Source organism: Rhincodon typus, chromosome 16 (assembly GCF_021869965.1).
Source record: "Rhincodon typus isolate 14 chromosome 16, sRhiTyp1.1, whole genome shotgun sequence".
In the NCBI taxonomy this organism is placed as follows: Eukaryota; Metazoa; Chordata; class Chondrichthyes; order Orectolobiformes; family Rhincodontidae; genus Rhincodon; species Rhincodon typus.
Window position 1 is genome coordinate 14983682 of NC_063347.1, and position 18723 is coordinate 15002404.

Here is an 18723-nt window from a genome sequence, read left to right on the forward strand (position 1 = left end):
GCTGGACTGTGTTCAGTCAATGTCTAATGCCACATAAGAAGAATGTTTGAGGCTTGTCATTTTTTTTACAATAAATATGCCCCTGAAATTAGCCTTATAATGCTGTTTTTACTTTTAATATTAAGATTCTTTGACCTATATATAGATGTAAGAATTTGCCTAGGTGTTAGACTTTAGTGAGACATATTGGGTTTTGTGAGTAGAACAGGTGTTGGCTGTATTCATGACATAGTTAATACTCTCACCATTTAAAAGCCAGTCTCTTTTCGGCATGATGTTCAGAATAGGGTCACTGCCAGGAGAGGAGTGCATTCAGCCTTGGTTGTAAAGCTGTACTGAATTTTCATTTTAAAGTAATATGTTGAGAATAATGGATAAACTGGGAGCACCTACATGTCAATGTCTAAATTTGAATTGCATCACAGAACCCAGGAGGGGACCACAAATTCTTACGACCATATGAAAACCTGCAAGATTAGATTACAGGTATAAACACACATTTTTATGCACCAATTCTTTTTATTCCATATTTGAAGACTTATTTATTAATTTTCTCCTGTTGCTGGCCCTCTGTCTGTCTGACCCATCCTGTTACCAATGAGGTAGGGAGACAACTTGCTTCTGTATTTTTCCATTGCTATTCTATAAGCAGACATTATAGGATACAGTAACCTTTCTCCATCCCACCCGTCCCCCAACCTGAAGAGAGACTCTTATTCCAGTTCTCCCTTTGACCTTGTGGAGATGCATCAGGTCACTGTTGTACACCTTTCCCTTGACAACATGGCCAACATAGGAACTCACCAAGGTCAGAGTTGTGAATGTAAATTCACATCTTACAAGGCCGATAACCCAACACAATTGGTTATAGTATTCTTCCAGCTGTGTCATTGCTTCAATAAGGAATTCTATTCAGATTTGTGATCATAAACTATGCTAGAAGCAGCTCTAGTGCTGTCATCAACAGAAAACAACAAATGCTGGAAATCACAGCAGGTCATATGGCATCCATGGAGAGAGAGTAAGATAACATTTTAGTCTAGATGACTCTTCATCAGAGCTGAAGTGAAGTTTTCAGTACAGGTTCCAGCATCTGCAGTAATTTACTCCTGCATCCTATCATCAACAGTCTGTGTGCACCACGTATCTGATCCATGATGACATTCACACACAAATTAAGCAACTGTGTGATGCCATCAGTGCAGGTTTATTGAAAAATAATTGCAGTTAATTGCTAAAGGATTTTTCTGTCATTACTTGTGATGAACTGAGAGATGCCTAAATTATTCTCAGCAACTAAAGTCATGGTGTGACCATTAATTTCACACATGAAGCTATGAATCAGAATGGAAATTTTCACCAAAGATATGAGTCTGTGCATATTGCATGAAATTTCCTCCATTTGTTATTGTAGCAGAATAATAAACACATATCTTGTGAAGTTTAAAGTTCAGGATTTACAACAAGCAGAGGAAATGTCCTTCTGCCATCCCTTGCTCATTATGAAGACCTGTTTATAAGCTACAGTACAAATATGGAATGTGATTCTGACTCATACACCAGGCATTTCCAGTATAGAGCATTTTCCTAAGTTTTAATTTTGCATAATTGACCCACGCATCTATGTTGGGGAAAGTATAAAGCATCCCCAGCAAGCAAGACTCAAAATTCAATAATTGCCTCTATGCTGTTTCAGAAAAGCTAACTGTTCAGCAATAAATGCTCTAAGCACCTGATTTTAGTTCTGTAGGTGAGTACATTTTGTGAATGAGTTAAATTCTCCCCCTATGTGTCACATAATGATCCAGGCAGATTAGCTGAAAAGGTTTAAATAATTGCTAAAGGGTACCAAACCAAAACTGGTCTACAAAATGGAACTAGTGAAGGAACACAGCCATAAAGTATTAACAATGGCAAAGGGGAAAGTCCTCCAACTCTTGCCAGCTGAAACCCTGCATGATATGGGGAATCATGAGCCAGGAATTGTCTCCACGCTGTCTGGTAAGTAATTGTTATCATGTTTTTACCTTTAATAATATTGAGTTATTTTAACAAATGCAATGAATTCAGAACAGAACAATATATTATTTACATAAATAGTTGGATATTATTGAGTGAAGTGAAATTTGACTATTTGTAAGGACTTGAAGTTCTGAAGGCAGAGTGACACTAACTTATTGACATTCTCCTCTCCACAGAAACATCAGGACTCTCTGCCTCAGCCACAAGTCAGAATTCGCCCCCAAATTCAGAGGCTCCTGCCCAGCCAACAACATCTGCCTCAACAACAGCTTCTGCGTCTCCCACTGCTCAAGTTGTGCTCACCAGCACAGCTCCTATTTCACCTTCATCACAATCATTAGTTAGATCTCCCACACATGAAAATGTTGAAAATGACCTAGAAGAGTTAGCAGTGCCAGTGGAGGATGGTGAATTGGACAGATCCATGGCTGATTGCAGCAGTCATAAAGAGGAATCACCTAGCCATGAAAATGTGGAGACAGATATTGGTGGACAAGCCTTCAAGGCAAAAGTATTGGTGCATCAACAGGATATTCACCAGGCAGTGAAGCACTTCCACAAATCTGTAGATCAAAGATTAGAAGAAATTCAAGGCTCTCTCTTTGATATTAATGAAGTGTTGGACGCAAGAATGGGTGCCGTGCAGACCTGCATGGTCACCCATGGGGTGAGTGACTTGGTATCTGTTCTGAAGGAAGGGTTGGTAGATCTCAAAGAAGGATTGCAGTCAGCTATCAGGGAAGGCTTTTCAGAGCTTAGGGATGCCATGAAAACTGGCTTCAACCAGCTGGATGGTCGCCTGGAGCACATGGAAAGCACGCTGGAACAAACCTTTGGGCATCCAAGGGCAAACGATGGTACTCATGCCAGTAATTTGTCTTTGTTAGTGACAAGCTCAAGTACTATAACCACAGAAACCTATCAAGTAGACATTGGGCCTGCCTTACAGATGTGTCAAGAGATCACTTGCCATGATGCACAGACATCAGCTAGTGCCTCTTCCGTCTCCATTATTCATGCTCCACAAATTGATGTGTCTCTTTCTTCCACTGATATTGCTCTGATGGGGTCACAGTCCACCAGCAGTGGACACTCACTAAAAAGATGCTGTAAAGTTACACTGGAAAAGCTACCACAGTACAAACATTAGGCACGCACATTTCATCAATTTGTAAATAAAAAATGTCATTTAATTTCTTGTATTTGCTTCAGTTATTTGTAAATTCTCTAAAACTTGAATGGTACCACATGTATAGTGAATGAAATGTATGAAAGTGTTTCTCTCTCGTGCAGGTTATTTGAATATTGAGTTCACATTTATATGATTGCAGTGCTATGTGTTAATTCAAAATGACTCAAGATAAATACAGACTTGTCTTTTGTAAGCATCAATGTTATTTCTGTAAACAGCACAAACAAGGCAGTTTGTCACTTCTTCATGTGAAGTAGTTTCCAAGCCAGGTGCCAAGACAATCACCCTTTGGGGCAGGCTGTTCAAGATCCATGACCTCTGCTTGCATTGTGTACATTTGCTGCTCATCAAATTGAACATCGTCCTTACTGTGAGATTGAATAACACACGGCCTGCTGCAATGATTTGATCCTCTGGCTGGCAGAATGAGATACCTCCATCTTCGCTCCTTCAAGCACATCAGATCAGTTGTGGGACATCCCTCCCTACTCCTGGAATACCGAAGACTCTTTCTACTTTTTTTCTATAGGCTTTACAGCAACTCCTTGTTTGCCCAACAGCCAAACTTGCACACTGCTGCTCTCCTCAATCAATGCTGCTACACACAAATTGTGTAAAATACGGGGAGTGCATATTGCTACAGGGAATTTTGCAGTCATCTACATGATGAAATGCTCTTTCCCTCAAAGCTCTGCACATTTAGGCAATGGAATATGCAGATAAGAACTTTTTCAGGGATTCCCAGTTTGTGTGAAACCAAACACAATTTGAACTTAAAACCTGAAACACTGCAGAATTCAACTGCCTTTGGAACTGTTCTCTCTTGGACAAATTAACAAATAATGAAGAATGCATCTTGAATGCCTCAATCAACATGTTACTGGCCTCTGGACAATCTCTGCTAGAAGCTTGGATGGCCAAAGGAAATTCAAGGTACGTGTGACTTTGAAAGCAGCAGGTAGAGTAATGGGATTGGCTGGATGGTGCTCGAATATGGAGCAATCAAATCCCAGATCTCTATGTTACCCTTCACCTCCTACGTGCTTTCATGCAACACTTTTCCAAGCCCTTGTCCTGTAACTACCTGCATGCATATGTACCTAGATCGGTTTCCTTACTCCTCATGCTTTCCCATCATAGAATCTGTTGTATTTCATTCTGTACCTTGAGAGGACAAATAGTAGGATAATCCAAATGTGACAAATGTGGACAACAACATTAAGACCTGGGTAGAGATTTTGTTGATTTCTTTTATGTTATATCCAAATAAGTTAATTCTTTTGATGGAAGACTAATCTATGGAGATTGTCACATAAATTCACACATTGGTCCGATTTGCTCCACATTTATTGAGCTAATTAAAACAATATGTTGTCATTCTCTTCTTCTCAAATAAATGTAATGTGGTTGGTGGAAATAATACATATTTCCATATAAAATCCAAAGGAAGTTTTCTGCTTTGATAAGAAAAGCTGAAATGCAGAATATGTCTTAAATGGTGAGAGATTAAGAAGTTTAGATGTCCAAAAGGACTTGGTTGTCTGTGTTCATAAATCACTGAAAGCCAACATGTAGGTGCAGCAAACAATGATGAAGGCAAGTGGTATGTTGACCTCTATTGCAAAGGATTTGAGAACGAGAGTAAAGAAGTCTTGCTACAGTTGTATAAAGCCCTGATGGGACTGTACCTCCAGTGTGGGAAACAGTTTCATCTTCTTACTTAAGAAAGGAGATACCCTACAGGGGGAGAGCAATGAAGATTCACCAGACTGATTCCTGGGATGATAGGATCATCCCATGAAGACAGATTGAGCAGACTGGGCCTATATTCCTTGGAATTTAGTAAAATGAGAGATCATCTTATTGAAGCATGTAAAATTTTTTACAGAGCCTGACCAGATAGATGCAGGAAGCATGTTTCCCCTGGCTGGAGGCTCAAGAATCAGGGACACTGTTTCAGAATAAGAGATAGGTCATTCAGCACTGGGATGCAGAGGAATTTCTTCTCTCGGAGAGCTCTGAATCTTTGGGATTCTCTACCCCAGAGGCCTGTGGAGGCTTAGTCATTAGGTATATTCAAGACTCAGGCTGATAGTTTTCAAGATATTAAAAATATCATTGGATATGGGGATAGTGAGGAAAAATGGTTGTGAGGTAAAAGATCTGCCATGATCAAGATGAATGGTGGAACTTGATGGGCCAAATATCATACTCCTGCTCCTCTTTCTTACATTCCTAAGTTCTGTGTTAACAAGGAACAGAAAATTCACTAGAGAATGGTAAAGGGGTTGGCTTCAATTGATCAAATCAAGGGGGATTTGTGTCAAAATGTATTTAACATGCAAGTTTTGGCCAGTGACAAAGCAAGCAAATGGTAGAGTATACTAACATCTAGATATGTGCACATCTCTTAATTGGTATACCTGTTGGATCAGATCTTGAATTTAAGTTTATTTATTATACGTCTTTTTTACTTTTCATCACACAAAAATACAGCTTAATAAATGGCAGTTCTTGAAACTGTGGAAGTGTTTCAATTCTGAATGGTTAAAAAGATTTTACAAAAGTGCCTGTATTGGTCTATTGTCTTTTAATTTCTGAAAAACAATCAGCAGCCACTCCAACTACATTTAAGTGATCTGTGTTCACCTGGGTATAACGGCTCTAAATGAAGTTCATTGTGCAGCCTGAACTCAGTTCTCAATTGCCATGAGTCCAGAGTACAAAAATGCCCACTTAATGGCATAAAACTGAATCTTGTTTACAAAGGCCACAACGATGTTTAACTTGGGAGGTTAAAATACCCTAAACGTCATTGGAGTTCTGTGAAATCAAGATGGAGTTTTAGCTTTCATTTGAATACATTAAACTTCCCTGGAGCAGTTTATTTTGCATGAGATGTTCGCACGAATGAAGTGGTGGCTATCAAGAAAATGTCATATAGTGGCAAACAGTCTAATGAGGTGGGTACATTCCAAAAATATGTTTTAAACAAATTTGCACACATAATTCCTGCCAGTTGCAATTAAGTGAGAAAGAAGCGCACGGGCAGATGAGATCTGTGGTTTCTACAGAATGCTAAGAGATGGAGATAAAAGAATTTGCGAGTCAACATTTCTAGAAGCTGTATGTAAAATAGAGGATGTAGGTTGCTAATCTGTTTTGTCTATTTGACTGACAATGAGATCGAAATCAGAGTACTTGCATGAATTTGGACCTGAGTTTTTTTACCTAGGCCACCAGTAGGAAATGTCATTTGAGACATGCCTGAACGGAAACTTGTATTTGTTAGCCAAGTTTGATTTTGTTACATTTGTATTTTTACATGTATTTATTATGTTGCATATGCAAAGTTACTTGAAATGTGACGCACAAATTGCATGTCAGGTGCAATGTTTTTGCACAAAATATGTAGCTACTTTGATTGTGAACTTTGTACGGTGTCTTGTAGATATTCCATTAAAAGTGGGAATTTTAATTGTGCATTTTTAAAATATAACTGCTGATCAAAGTTACTTTACTGTTAGGCATGTGAAATTTTATGCTAGTTATTTTTCCAATGTACTTTGAAATAATGTGTGGAATACTTTGCAGCAAGTACAAAAATGTCAGTCTATTTTAGAATGTTTAGCTACATTCTTAGAGGAAATGCTAACCATTCTAATTCTGCATCCCAAGTAGTTATTCTATTGAAACTAACATTCTTTATCATGGCAATGAAATTTGCCAAATTCTACTATGTCTTTCATTTAATAATATGTTGCATTCTTTAATAACTTAAAACACAGTTAGAGGGTGATGGTGGAGGGGTGCTTTTCAGACTGGAGGCTTGTGACCAGTGATGTCCCACAGGATTGGTGCTAGGCCTCAGCTTTTTGCCATTTACATAAATGATTTGGAGGTGAACATGGGAGATATGATTAGTAAGTTTGCAGATGACCTCAAAGTAGGTGATGTAGTGGACAGCTAAGAAGACTACCTCAGTACGACGGGATCTTGATCAGATGAGCCAATGGGCCGAGGAATGGCAGATGGAGCTTAAGTTAGATCAGTGTGAGGAGCTGCATTTTGGAAAGGCAAATTAGGGCAGGAATGATACACTTAATGGTAAGGACCTGGGGAGTGTTGCTGAACAAAGAGACCGTGGAGTGCAGGTTCATAGTTCCTTGAAAGTGGAGTCGCAAGTAAAAAGGATAGCGAAGAAGGGTGTTTGGTATGTTTGCCTTTATTGGTCATTGCATTGAGTATAGGAGTTGTGGGGAGGGTGGTGTCGTGTTGCAGCTGCATAAGACATTGGTTAGACCACTTTTGTAATAATGTGTGCAATTCCAGTCTCCCTGCTAAAGGAAAGATGTTGTGAAACTTGAAAGGGTTCAGAAAAGTTTTACAAGGGAGTTGTCAGGGTTGTGGAGGATTTGCGCTATAGGGAGAGGCTGAATAGGCTGGGGTAATTTTCCCTAGAGCTTCGGAGGCTGAGGGGTGATCTTATAGAGGTTTATAAAATCATGAGGGGTGTGGATAGGGTAAATAGACAAGGTCTTTTCCCCAGGGTAGGGTAGTCCAAAATTAGAGGGCATAGTTTTAATGTGAGGAGGGAAAGATTTAAAAGGGATCTAAGGGGCAAGTTTTTCAGAGAGTGGTGCATGTATAGAATGAACTGTCAGAGTAAGTGGTGGAGGCTGCTATATTCCAATATTTAAAAGGCATATGGATGGTTATATGAGTAGGAAGGGTTTAGAGGGATGTTGGCCAAATGGTGACAACTGGGACTAGATTTATTTAGGATATCTGGTCGGCATGGACAAGTTGGACCGAAGGGTCTGTTTCTGTGCTGTATAACTCTCTGACTCTGACTCTGACTCTCTCTGTGACCGCTCGCTACCAAAAGTGAAAAATTCTTTCACATTTTTCTTATTTGTTACTTTTACTTTGAGTTAGACCATCTGTAGTCTTTTGGTTTTTGTCAGTATTTTACATGCTTGTGATCACAAAACCTCTAGACCATAGTTAGCTCAGTTGGCTGGTTTGCAACGTAGAGTAACCTCAACACTGGCTGAGATTACCATGAAAAACTCACCTTTTCAACCTCTCTCCTTACCTTGCCTGAGGTACGGTGACCCTCAGGTAAAACTACCACAGTCATCTGTCTCTAATGAGAGAACAGCCTCTTGGTTTGATAAGAATATGGTAACTTCACCTTAAACAAAGAGAAAAGATTAACAGAATTACGTATTGCCATTGCAAATGCCAAACTACTGTTTTCTAGAGCAATCTTCAGAACTGGGGGAGGGGGGGATTAGTTTGACGTCTTTATAATCAAATAACGAATCAGATTGTAAATTTGTCTTTGTCATTCAATGCTGGAGAGGCAACAATTATTAGATTAACTAGCCATTAATTCACATTGGCTGCAGACAGTTATACATTTTGTGTTTATTCATTATGAAAGAATCTTTGACAAAGTTCATTTTAAGGAGCTCAATTCTTCTTTCCTTGCATTGATTTGATTACAAAATCCACCCCCCACCCGATATAGGCTCAAACTACTTTTAAATTTTTGCCTCAGAAGCAGCTACATCAATATTATGTGCATTCAACATTCTGTACATTCTTAATTCTGAATATTGTGAACTGTCTGACATTGTTTGAGTCAGCTTCAAAATATAATAAACCTCTTTTGTACCTTCCGTTAATTTAGTCTCCAATGCCACCAACTAAAATTGGCAAGAGGGCTGTCTGAAGGAGAGGATGGGAAAACTGATTGTTCTATTCCATAACATCAACAGAAATTGCTGGAAAAGCTCAGCAAGTCTGGCAGCATCTGTGGACAGAAATCAAAGTTAGCATTTTGGGTCGAGTGACCCTTCGTCAGAACTCCCTACCCCATTCCCCTTGTAAAACACTTAATTCACTAGCTGGGCATTTTAGCTAATGACATGGTTAAGATGACCACAGCATTTGATGAAAAGCAAACTTTTTTCATTCACATTAATCCTGGAACAGAACTGTACTGTTTTAAAAGGAAACTGTGTTCATATTAATGCTGGAAGTGAAAGGGGTTACCTACTTCTTCTCACCTTTCTTCCCTCAGGTTCTGTTTTCATTCAAACTTGCGGATCAATTACATTTTCTGTGCATTTTTAGAAAGTTTTGAACAATCCAGTATCTCCTATCAGCACCATCTTAATCGGGAGATATTGGGATAGTGCAAATCAACTGAGCAACTAGTTGAAAGACCCGGGCTAATGCTGTGGGGACATGGGGTTGAAATCCCACCGTGGCAGATGGCGGAATTTAAGTTCAGTAAACAAGTTTAGAATTATAAAGCTAATCTCTGTAAGATATGACCATGAAACTATCATGTGTTGTTATAAAACAAAAACCTGGTTCATTAATGTCCAATCAGGTGACTGTCTGTGTGGAGTTTGCACATTCTCCCTGTGTCTGTGTGTGTTTCCTCCAGGTGCTCCAGTTTCCTCCCACAATCCAAAGATGCGCAGGCTAGGTGAATTGGCCATGCTAACTTTTTTTCACAGAATCCCTATAGTGTGGAAACAGGCCCTTCGGCCCAACAAGTCCACATCGACCCTCAGAGCATCCCACCCATACCTCTAATCTACACATCCCTGAACACTACGGGCAATTTAGCATGGCCAATCCACCTAGCCTGCATATCTTTGGTCTGTGGGAGGAAACCGGAGCACCCAGAGGAAACCCACGCAGACACGAGGAGAATGTGCAAACTCCACACAGGCAGTCACCCGAGGGTGGAATTGAACCCGGGTCCCTGGCACTGTAAGGCACCAGTGCTAACCACTGAGCCACTGAGCCATCGTGCCACCCCATAGTGTTCAGGGATGTGTAGATTAGGTGGGTTATATGGGGATGAGTCTGTGTGGGATGGTCTGAGGGTCGGTGTGGACTTGTTAGGCCAAACGGCCTGTTTCCACCCTGTAGGGATTTTACGCTTCTATAAAAGAAATCTGCCATCCTTACCTGGTCTGGCCTACAGGTGACTCTAGACTCAAAGCAATGTGATCAACTCTTAACTTCTCTCTGAAATTGCCTTGCCAGCCATTCAATTTGAGGGCAATCAGTGATAGGAAACAAATGCTGGCCTTATCAATGACTTGGCCATCTAATGTAGAATAATATGATAATTGAGCTAGCATCACACCCGTCATCTTGTAGATTTTTTTCATTGTCTAACTTTATTGTTTCAAATAAAAAGAAGCGTCGCCTTTCTATTTTTATATGTCATATATATATTTCTAGAAGAGTAGGGATTGTCATTTCCAGGCTTGTAGTAACTGAGAATGATGAAGGTGATATCTAATGGGAACTCTTCCACTCATTTACCATGATGTTTATGTCACACTTCTGGGCTTCAATAGCAATGCTACTGAAATTATGACAGGACAATGAACTGTGGAAATTAACCTCTGGGGAGTCTGTTGCAATGAGGGGAATGTTTCCTCTTTGGCAAGTGTGTAGCAACATTATAAACACATTTGTAAAGAACACATTTACATTATTACTACCGTGCATTAAGTAAGCTGTCTCCAGTTCTGTGATAAAGAGAGTCATAACATTTTTGTGAATTGTATTTTTTCACAAATGTAATGGAATTGCTTAATCATAACATCTTTCTTGCATTACTCCCTATTTGAGTTAGGCTCAACTTTTGATACAATGCAAGACTCGAATCCAGATTGATCCTAGGGATGGGGTAACTGATTAAGACTTTCAAAGCAAAAAAAAATATAAACAGCTTGTAGCTTGAGGTTCAAAGTATCACAGGTTTGCAACATTGTTAAGTTTACACAGTCACTGCACTGGCTGTAACACTCAGAGCAAAAGCAAGAAATTCTGTCTTTTTATTATTTCTAGCCAAGCATCACATTGCTCTTTCCCTTGATGTGATTTACAGTTCTCAGTTTCCTGTCAGATTCCATTCTCTTAATGTTGGAGAAATAAAGAGCCCTTTGGCACACTATTATATGTTAAAAGGAACAGCTGCCTGTAACTCAACATGATACATGATGCACTACAGTGTGTTTCTGGCAAAAGTACAGCAGTTAGTGGAGGACAGCCGCTCCAAACAAATTTACCTTTTTAGGGAAGACTGTAAGGTGGTAATCAGCAGGAGGTTTCCTTGCCCATGTTTAATCTGATGCCATGCTATTTCATGGATTCAGAATCAATGTTGAGGACTCCCAAGGTAACTCCTTCCTGATTGCAAATTGCTGTTCTGTTGGTGGGACAAGACATAGACAGGATGGTGATAGAGGTGTCAGGAACATTGTCTGTAAGGTATGGTTTGGTGTGTGTTCCTATGGCAGATTTTTACTTGACTAGTCTGGAAGACAACTCTCATAATTTTGACACAGTCCCACAGATGTTAGTCAGATGGACTTTGCTGGGTTGTCAGGGTTGCCTGTGTTTATTCTCAGTGCTGAGGGGTCTCTCTGTCTGGAACCAAACTCATAGATGTGGGTCTAAAACCATTGCTAACTCTGTTTCTTAACCACTGACTATGTCTCTTTCCTTGGAAATTATCTGAAGCAGAACCAGGTGTTTGCAACTTTGCTGTCAGATTTGACCCTGAGATGAGCTTTTGACTACTGAGATATCCTGGACCAGCACTGAGCCTCTGACAGCACCTTCCAAACCCACAATCTCTAGCATCTGGATGCATGGGGACACCACCACTTGCAGGTTCTCCTCCAAACTACACACTATTCTGGCACAGATCTGTATTATCATTCCTTCAATGTTGGTGGGTCAAAAACCTGGAACTCTCCTACAGTATTGTAGCTGTACCTGCACCAAGGGAACTGCAGTTGTTCAAGATGGAGTCTCACAGCCTCCTTCTTAAGGGTTATTAGGAATGGGCGATTGTATTTCCAATGGGTGTGCACAAAGCTGGAAGATTTTAACCAGTTACTGTCCATTTCAGGCATCAAAGGCTAACAATCTATATTAAATGGACTGTAATATTGTAACAATGTCACTGAAAATACATTCCTTGGGGAGATTTTTAACCACATGCTGCTCAGTTCCTGCCTTAAAAATGACTGAGTGGCCAGTGGAATCTTATGTGAATCTTGGACACCATTTGTCAATTATTCAATTTGTAGCCAAGCCTTTGGAGCGGCATTGCAGCCTCACAGCGCCAGGGACTGGGCCTTGATTCTATCCTCAGGTAACTGTCTGTGTGGAGTTTGCACATTCTCCGTGGGTCTGTGTGTGTTTCCTCTGGGTAGTCTGGTTTCCTCCCACAGCCCAAAGATGTGCAGGTGAGATGCATTCACCATGCTAAAGTGTCCAGGGATGTGTAGGGAAGGTGGATTAGCCATGGGAAGTGCAGGGTTACAGGGATAGGGGAGGGAGGGTAAGGCTGGGAGGGTCGGTGTGGGCTTGATGAAACAAATGGCCTGCTTCCACACTTTAGGGATTCTATAATGATTCTTTCAATGGGAATCCAACAGTCATAGTCAAGATGGACATGGGGCTGGTTGAGAATGTACTTGTGTGCCAGTTATCTTTTACATAGAAAAATGGACAGAGTATATGAAGAGCATGTTGGTTTCAGTGTTATTTGGCTTTGCGCAGCCTAATAAGTGATCTTCAAAGAGACTGCTCTGTAAAAGTGCACTTCTGTTTTTGTTTGAGACCTTTTCGGGGGCTCAAAAAGACCATCTGCCTCACTGCTACTGCTTTCTTACTGACCATCCCAAACATTAAAACTCTCCACACCCTCATAAACTGTCCATTGTCTCTAAGGTCTGAAGTCATTGAGCTGCTCTTGTTTTTATTTTGCCAGCTACAGCTCAGTCACATAATGCCCAATCCTGAAAATTGTTGAGGCCTTCACATTGTGCCCTCTTAGGCAGGGAATTGTGGGCAAACCATCAATATTGTGCCCATTTTAGCCTTTGACGGAAGATCTGAACCACTTTATCTACAGCCTGCCACCCAACTACCACCCCCTCAAACGCTGCCAATCATCTGCCATTTGTAGTTCCTGTAAGCTGGTGGATCAACCTGAAAATATTCTGAAGATGATAAAATATCTTCAGAAACCTTTCTGATAAAATGATACTCAGGAATGTGAAAAACAAAACATATACAAATTTACAGCGGCCCATGCACAAATTTTGCTGTGTCAAATGTAGCAATTTATGTTTCTTCTTCCCCATGTACTACAGCAGCTGTACTTGTCAAAATGCATTCCCAGTGTTTGTTTTTTCACCTCAGTGCAAAACTCAGAACTGCTTTAGTGCAAATCTGAATGGAGGTGCAGCAAGCCTGAATACTCTTTGATGCAAGATTAATGATGGTTTGAGCTAACTTACAGGTTTATGTTCACTATCCAGGATCTGTCTCACCCCAGTGCCTTTGTGGGTGGGTGAGATATTTTGGTTATGTACTCGCCTGATCAGTAGATCTAATATATACAAGCAAGGTACATCACAACAAGCTGACTTGCAGTCTCAGGAGAAGTTTTTCTCAGTGTTCCATCTTTAACCCATGCTGATGTGCCTTGGTACTATTCTTTGCTGGCACCAATGCCTTGGAAGTGTGTTTGAAACAGACTGATAGTCAAAAGAATTAACATTGCATTGAAATTCTGACCTGTGTATCTTGCTCAGCCAATCAATCTAAACCAGGAAAGCCATCCTGTGCCTCCTGCACAAATTTATAGGACAGTGACTTTGTTTACCGGTTTAACCCTGCTTGACAGAAGGCAAAGTCAAAAATCACACAACAGGTTGTAGTTAAACAGGTTTATTTGAAAACACTTGCTTTCAGAGCTCTGCTCCTTCCTCAGGTGTAGTGTAGAAGAGGAGGTATACCGACACAGAATTTATAAGCAGAAAGGTAACAACCTTAAAAATGGCTCATTGATGGCTTCCTGTTGAATGTTTAACCAGTTAGAAAGGAGATGCAGGTTTCTATTGATTAAAATATAAATCCCAGAATTTCTTTCAAGTCATTGTCCAGAGATAATTAAAGGTTTATCAGTATATGCAAGAGGCGACATCTTAGGTTGGACAATGCATTTTAGGTGTGAAGCCTTGTTTAGAATCAGTCTGTATTTAACCTGGAGTCAGGCTGGTTTTTTTTTTTGCACAAAATAGAATGTATCTGCAAATACACAAACATCTTGAATGAAATAATTTACCCCATAGATGTGTGTGTGTGTGTGTGTGTGTGTAATATTTCACTGAGACAGGCATTAAGGACTAAGAATGTAAGAAATATTAAAACCTCCTGCACTAAGCATAATAACATTTGAGGCAGTGTTCAGTGAATTTACTTCCATTATCTGAATATACTGTATGTGAAATCTAGGTGAACATAAAGAATTTATAGAATTACATTAAAAACACTTCCGATTGCAAGTCTACTCACTCTGCAAAGGCTTAAGTGAGATCCTTTTGGAGGGGCTCAACCTGATTAATTGTTGGCATGAATTCATGTCACAAAATTTCCATAAGCAGATCTTTATTTCTAATGAATTAAAATTGGAAAACTGCACTTTCAGCATGAAATTTGGCAGGAAATACTAACAAGGCTTGATAAATAGAACATGAAACAGTTCCTTGGAGTACTCATTTAATGGAGGAAGTTAGTGTGGTTGGGACTTATAAACACACTTCGCAATTCTTGGTGTTGTGAAATGAATATCATTACAGATTTGTATGTAACAAAAAAAATGTACAATTTTAGCCCTCTTTATTTGGAAGAGGAGCCAGTTTATTCTGACTTTGATGTGGGGAGAGGTCAAAGATTAAAAGAAAACCGTCAGAAAGAAGATACTTAAACCTTTTGAAATATGCTTCAGTAGAGGCTGGGACGCACCCATTCAATTCTTGCTACTCAGTACGGAAAGAACTAATTTGGGGAAAAGAATAAATCAGCAACTTGAGAAGGATATAAATGCAGAAATACAAATAACTATATTTCTCTCTGAGCAGTATATTTCAGCATCATTTACCAGAATAAGAATTCAAAATAGATTTCCATAGAATCTTGGGGATAATTCTGAACGTAAATTGCAAATCCGTGTAGGATTGTATGAATTTCCAATGTGGAAGAATTGTGTTTACCGTGCCATTTGGGATGTTGCTGGTTTGTTTTGTATGAGAGGAGGACTGCTGAATTGGATTTTGTTCTGTGTGTTTCTTGATTAAATCTGTCTTTACCACTGTTTCTCTGTTCTGCTTTCCGCTGTTCAGAGGATCTGATGTGAGGTAAGACCAAATGTATCATTTTTCAGTCTCAACTTAGTCATTCACATTCGTGTACTAGTTATTTCATTGGTAAAGATGCAAAAATGAAATCTGGAATACTATGGTAAGATGGCAATGTGATACATGAGTGGAATGGTGTGTTTTTGGTGATGCAGTATTCTAATAAACATGTGGTTGGTGAGTTACATAATGTAACAATGTGACCTTCTTGAGATGGTGAAGTAGTGAGATGTCTTTATGACATGTAATTTTTGCATGAAAAGTTTTGTATAAATGCAAGTCGTTCTTAGCATTCAGTTGCAATGGTAACTGTTGGTGAGATGAACTGGTCTTGGTTGATTGCCTGCAGGAGACAAATGATTAATAGATTTTTCAGAAAGGATATTCACTACTAACTTAAAAGGAAAAAGGAGGCATGCGTAAGGTTTAGGGAACTGAAGACAGACAGAGCCCTCAACGAATATAAAGATTGCAGGAAAGGACTCAAACAAGGAATTAGGAGGGCCAAAAGGGCCACAAAATGTCTTTGGCAGACAGGATTAAGGAAAATCCCATATATAAGGAGCAAGACAGTGTCCAGGGAAAGGGTAAGTCCAGTCAAGGACATGGGAGGCAATTTGTGCGTGGAGCCAGAGGAAGTGGGTAAAGTCCTTACCGAATAATTTACATTGGTATTCACAAAGGAGAAGGATATGGTGGATGGTGAGAGAGGTATGTTGATATTCTGGAGCATGTCAAAATAAAAAAAGATGTTTTAAAAAGAATTAAGGTAGATGAGTCCTCAGGACGTGATGGGATCTACCCCAGAATGCTGAAGAGACAGGTGAGGAAATTGCTAGGGCTTTATATGAAATCTTTGTATTCTCTTTAGTCACAGAAGAGGTCACAGAGCACTGTTCCTTTGTTTAAGATGGACAACAGGGATAATCCAGGAAATTTCAGGCTGCTGAGCTTTATGTCAGTGGTAGGGAAATTATTGGATTCTTAGGGATAAGATTTACTCACATCTGAAAAAATATATGGGCATATTAGCAATAGTCAGCATGGCTTTGTATGGGGAAGGTTGTGTCGCCAAACTTGATTGAGTTTTTTGAGGAAGTGACAAAGATAATTGATGAGGGCAGGGCAATAGATGTTATCTATATGGACTTTGGCAAGGCCTTTGACAAGGTCTCTCATGGCAGGCTGATACAAAAGGTAAAGTCAAGTGTGATCCGTGCTGAACTGATAAAATGGATACAAGCTTCAATGAATGGTGAAACAGGCTCAAGGGGCTGAATGGCTTAAGCATAGAAAACAGAGAGTAGCAATGGAAGGGTGTTTTTCTGACTGGATATCTGTGGCCAATGGTGTTCTGCAGGGATCAGTGCTGGGACCCCTGTTGTTATATATATAAATGATTTGGAGGAGAATGTAAGTGATCTGATTAGTAATTTTGTGGATGACACAAAGATTCAATGAGCTACGGATAGTGAAGAGGATTGCCAGAGAATACAGCAGGATATAGATAGGCTGGAGACTTAGGCAGAGAAATGGCGGATGGATTTTGATCCAGCTAAATGCGAGTTGATGCATTTTGGAAGATCTAGTGCAGGAGGGAAGCATACAGTAAAAAGCTGAACCCTTAGTAGCTTTGAGGGACCTAGGCATACAGGTCCATAATTTCCTGAAAGTGGTAACACAACTGAATAAGGTGGTTTTGAAGGCATATGGCGTTCTTTCCCTCATCGGTTAGGTATAGAGTTTAAAAACTTGCCAGTCATTTTGTAGCTGTATAGAACTTTAGTTAGGCCACATTTGAAATATTACGTACAGTTCTGGTCCCCACTCTACCAGAAGGATGTGAAGGCATTGGAGACGGTACAGAAACAGTTTACCAGGATGTTGCCTGGTTTGGAAGGTATTATCTATGAAGAGAGATTGGATAAACTTTACCTGTTTTCATTTGAATATTAGAGGATGAGTTGGTTTAGAATAGTTGGATCAAAAGTCTACTCGTCTCAAAGTGTTAATACATTATCATGGAATTATGCCATTAAATGACTGAGTTTGTCTTCTAGTTTGTCTTTCGGAAATCTCACACTTAATATGTTTTATCCTCTTTCCTCCTCCGCAGATTGAAACCCAGTGTTGCAGACGCCTCATTACTTGCCAACGTCACTGAGATTAAAACGCCTTTAAGTACCGCACCAATACAACAATACAGATCTTTTTACTGAAACACAAAAACAAAATCGAAAAACAAAGACACAAGGTAAAAACAAAAAAAATTACATCTGCAAAGACTGCCATGCCCCCTCCTCCACAGGATGTAGGAAATTGCTGCTCTAGAGAAAAGCTTCCACTAGGACATTCTCCACACAACAGCCAGTGATGTACTACGCTGCAAGGACCCTGGATCAAACAGTATGTATTCACCAATCAGGATTGACTTCGCAGACACTAGGTGCATACAACCTTTGTATACAGCACAGTATTGGTATCTGATTCTGTACTTTGTTGTACTTTGACTACACGACTGTAAAGTTGATTTGATATTTTTCTGTACAGAGTTTAAAAATGACAAAATATAAAATGTAAATTCTACTAAATACAGGGTAAGATAGGATTTAGTGGCACATGTATAAAGAATTTTAACAAAAAGTTGCTACATGCCAGAAAGCTTCAGAGTAGATCTTCTGTTATATATCAGGAACAACAGTGGACAGACCATGCAGGCATTTTCAGTTTTTAAAAAAAAACACTATGCTCAAACTGCTTTATAAACTCCTGTCTGCTCCTGGGTTCAAACTGCATTACAGGGCAATATTGATACTGTTCACCCTATCACTCAAAAGACCTGAATTGGTGTAGGCAAGGTTCACTGGTGCTTGTGTTCCAAATAACTCATTTATCCCTTTCTATGGTGTGTCCGGGGTAATGAATGATTCTGTATTAGGCTGAAGAGCAGGCATCTCAATGTGTATATAAAGAATAACACACAGAAAAGGTAATCTGTCTCTGCACTGCTTTCATTGGTCTTCTTCCAACTTATTTCAAATCATGAGTGGAATCTACTCTCTGCCAATAGATTTGGCCCAAAATTAATCAAGAGCTGTGTTGACCTTCAACCTCAGAACTGATCTTATCTAGCCCAAAATGTGACCTGCTTCAATTCTGAGACACCAAAAGAACTCATTCATATTAAACAATCCCTAAACTATTAACCCTCAGTCATATTGATTAGCTTACCTAACTGTGACGGATTTG

The 18723-nt window shown here is 39.7% G+C and overlaps 1 protein-coding gene across 2 annotated transcripts in view; it reads left to right on the forward strand.

Moving 5' to 3' along the window:
- lhfpl4a (LHFPL tetraspan subfamily member 4a) overlaps positions 1-18419 on the forward strand; it is a 163605-nt gene extending 145186 nt beyond the window's left edge. Inside the window, exons 4-5 of one of the 2 annotated variants that reach the window (XM_048606520.1) lie at positions 15460-15474; positions 17591-18419. In XM_048606520.1, the coding sequence (XP_048462477.1) occupies positions 15460-15468 (9 nt within the window). In that variant the 3' untranslated portion in view covers positions 15469-15474; positions 17591-18419. Of the gene's footprint in view, positions 1-2198; positions 2435-15459; positions 15475-17590 lie in introns of those variants that run through there. The other variant, XM_048606518.1, reaches the window with a different exon arrangement.
- The last annotated feature ends 304 nt before the right edge of the window (positions 18420-18723 follow it).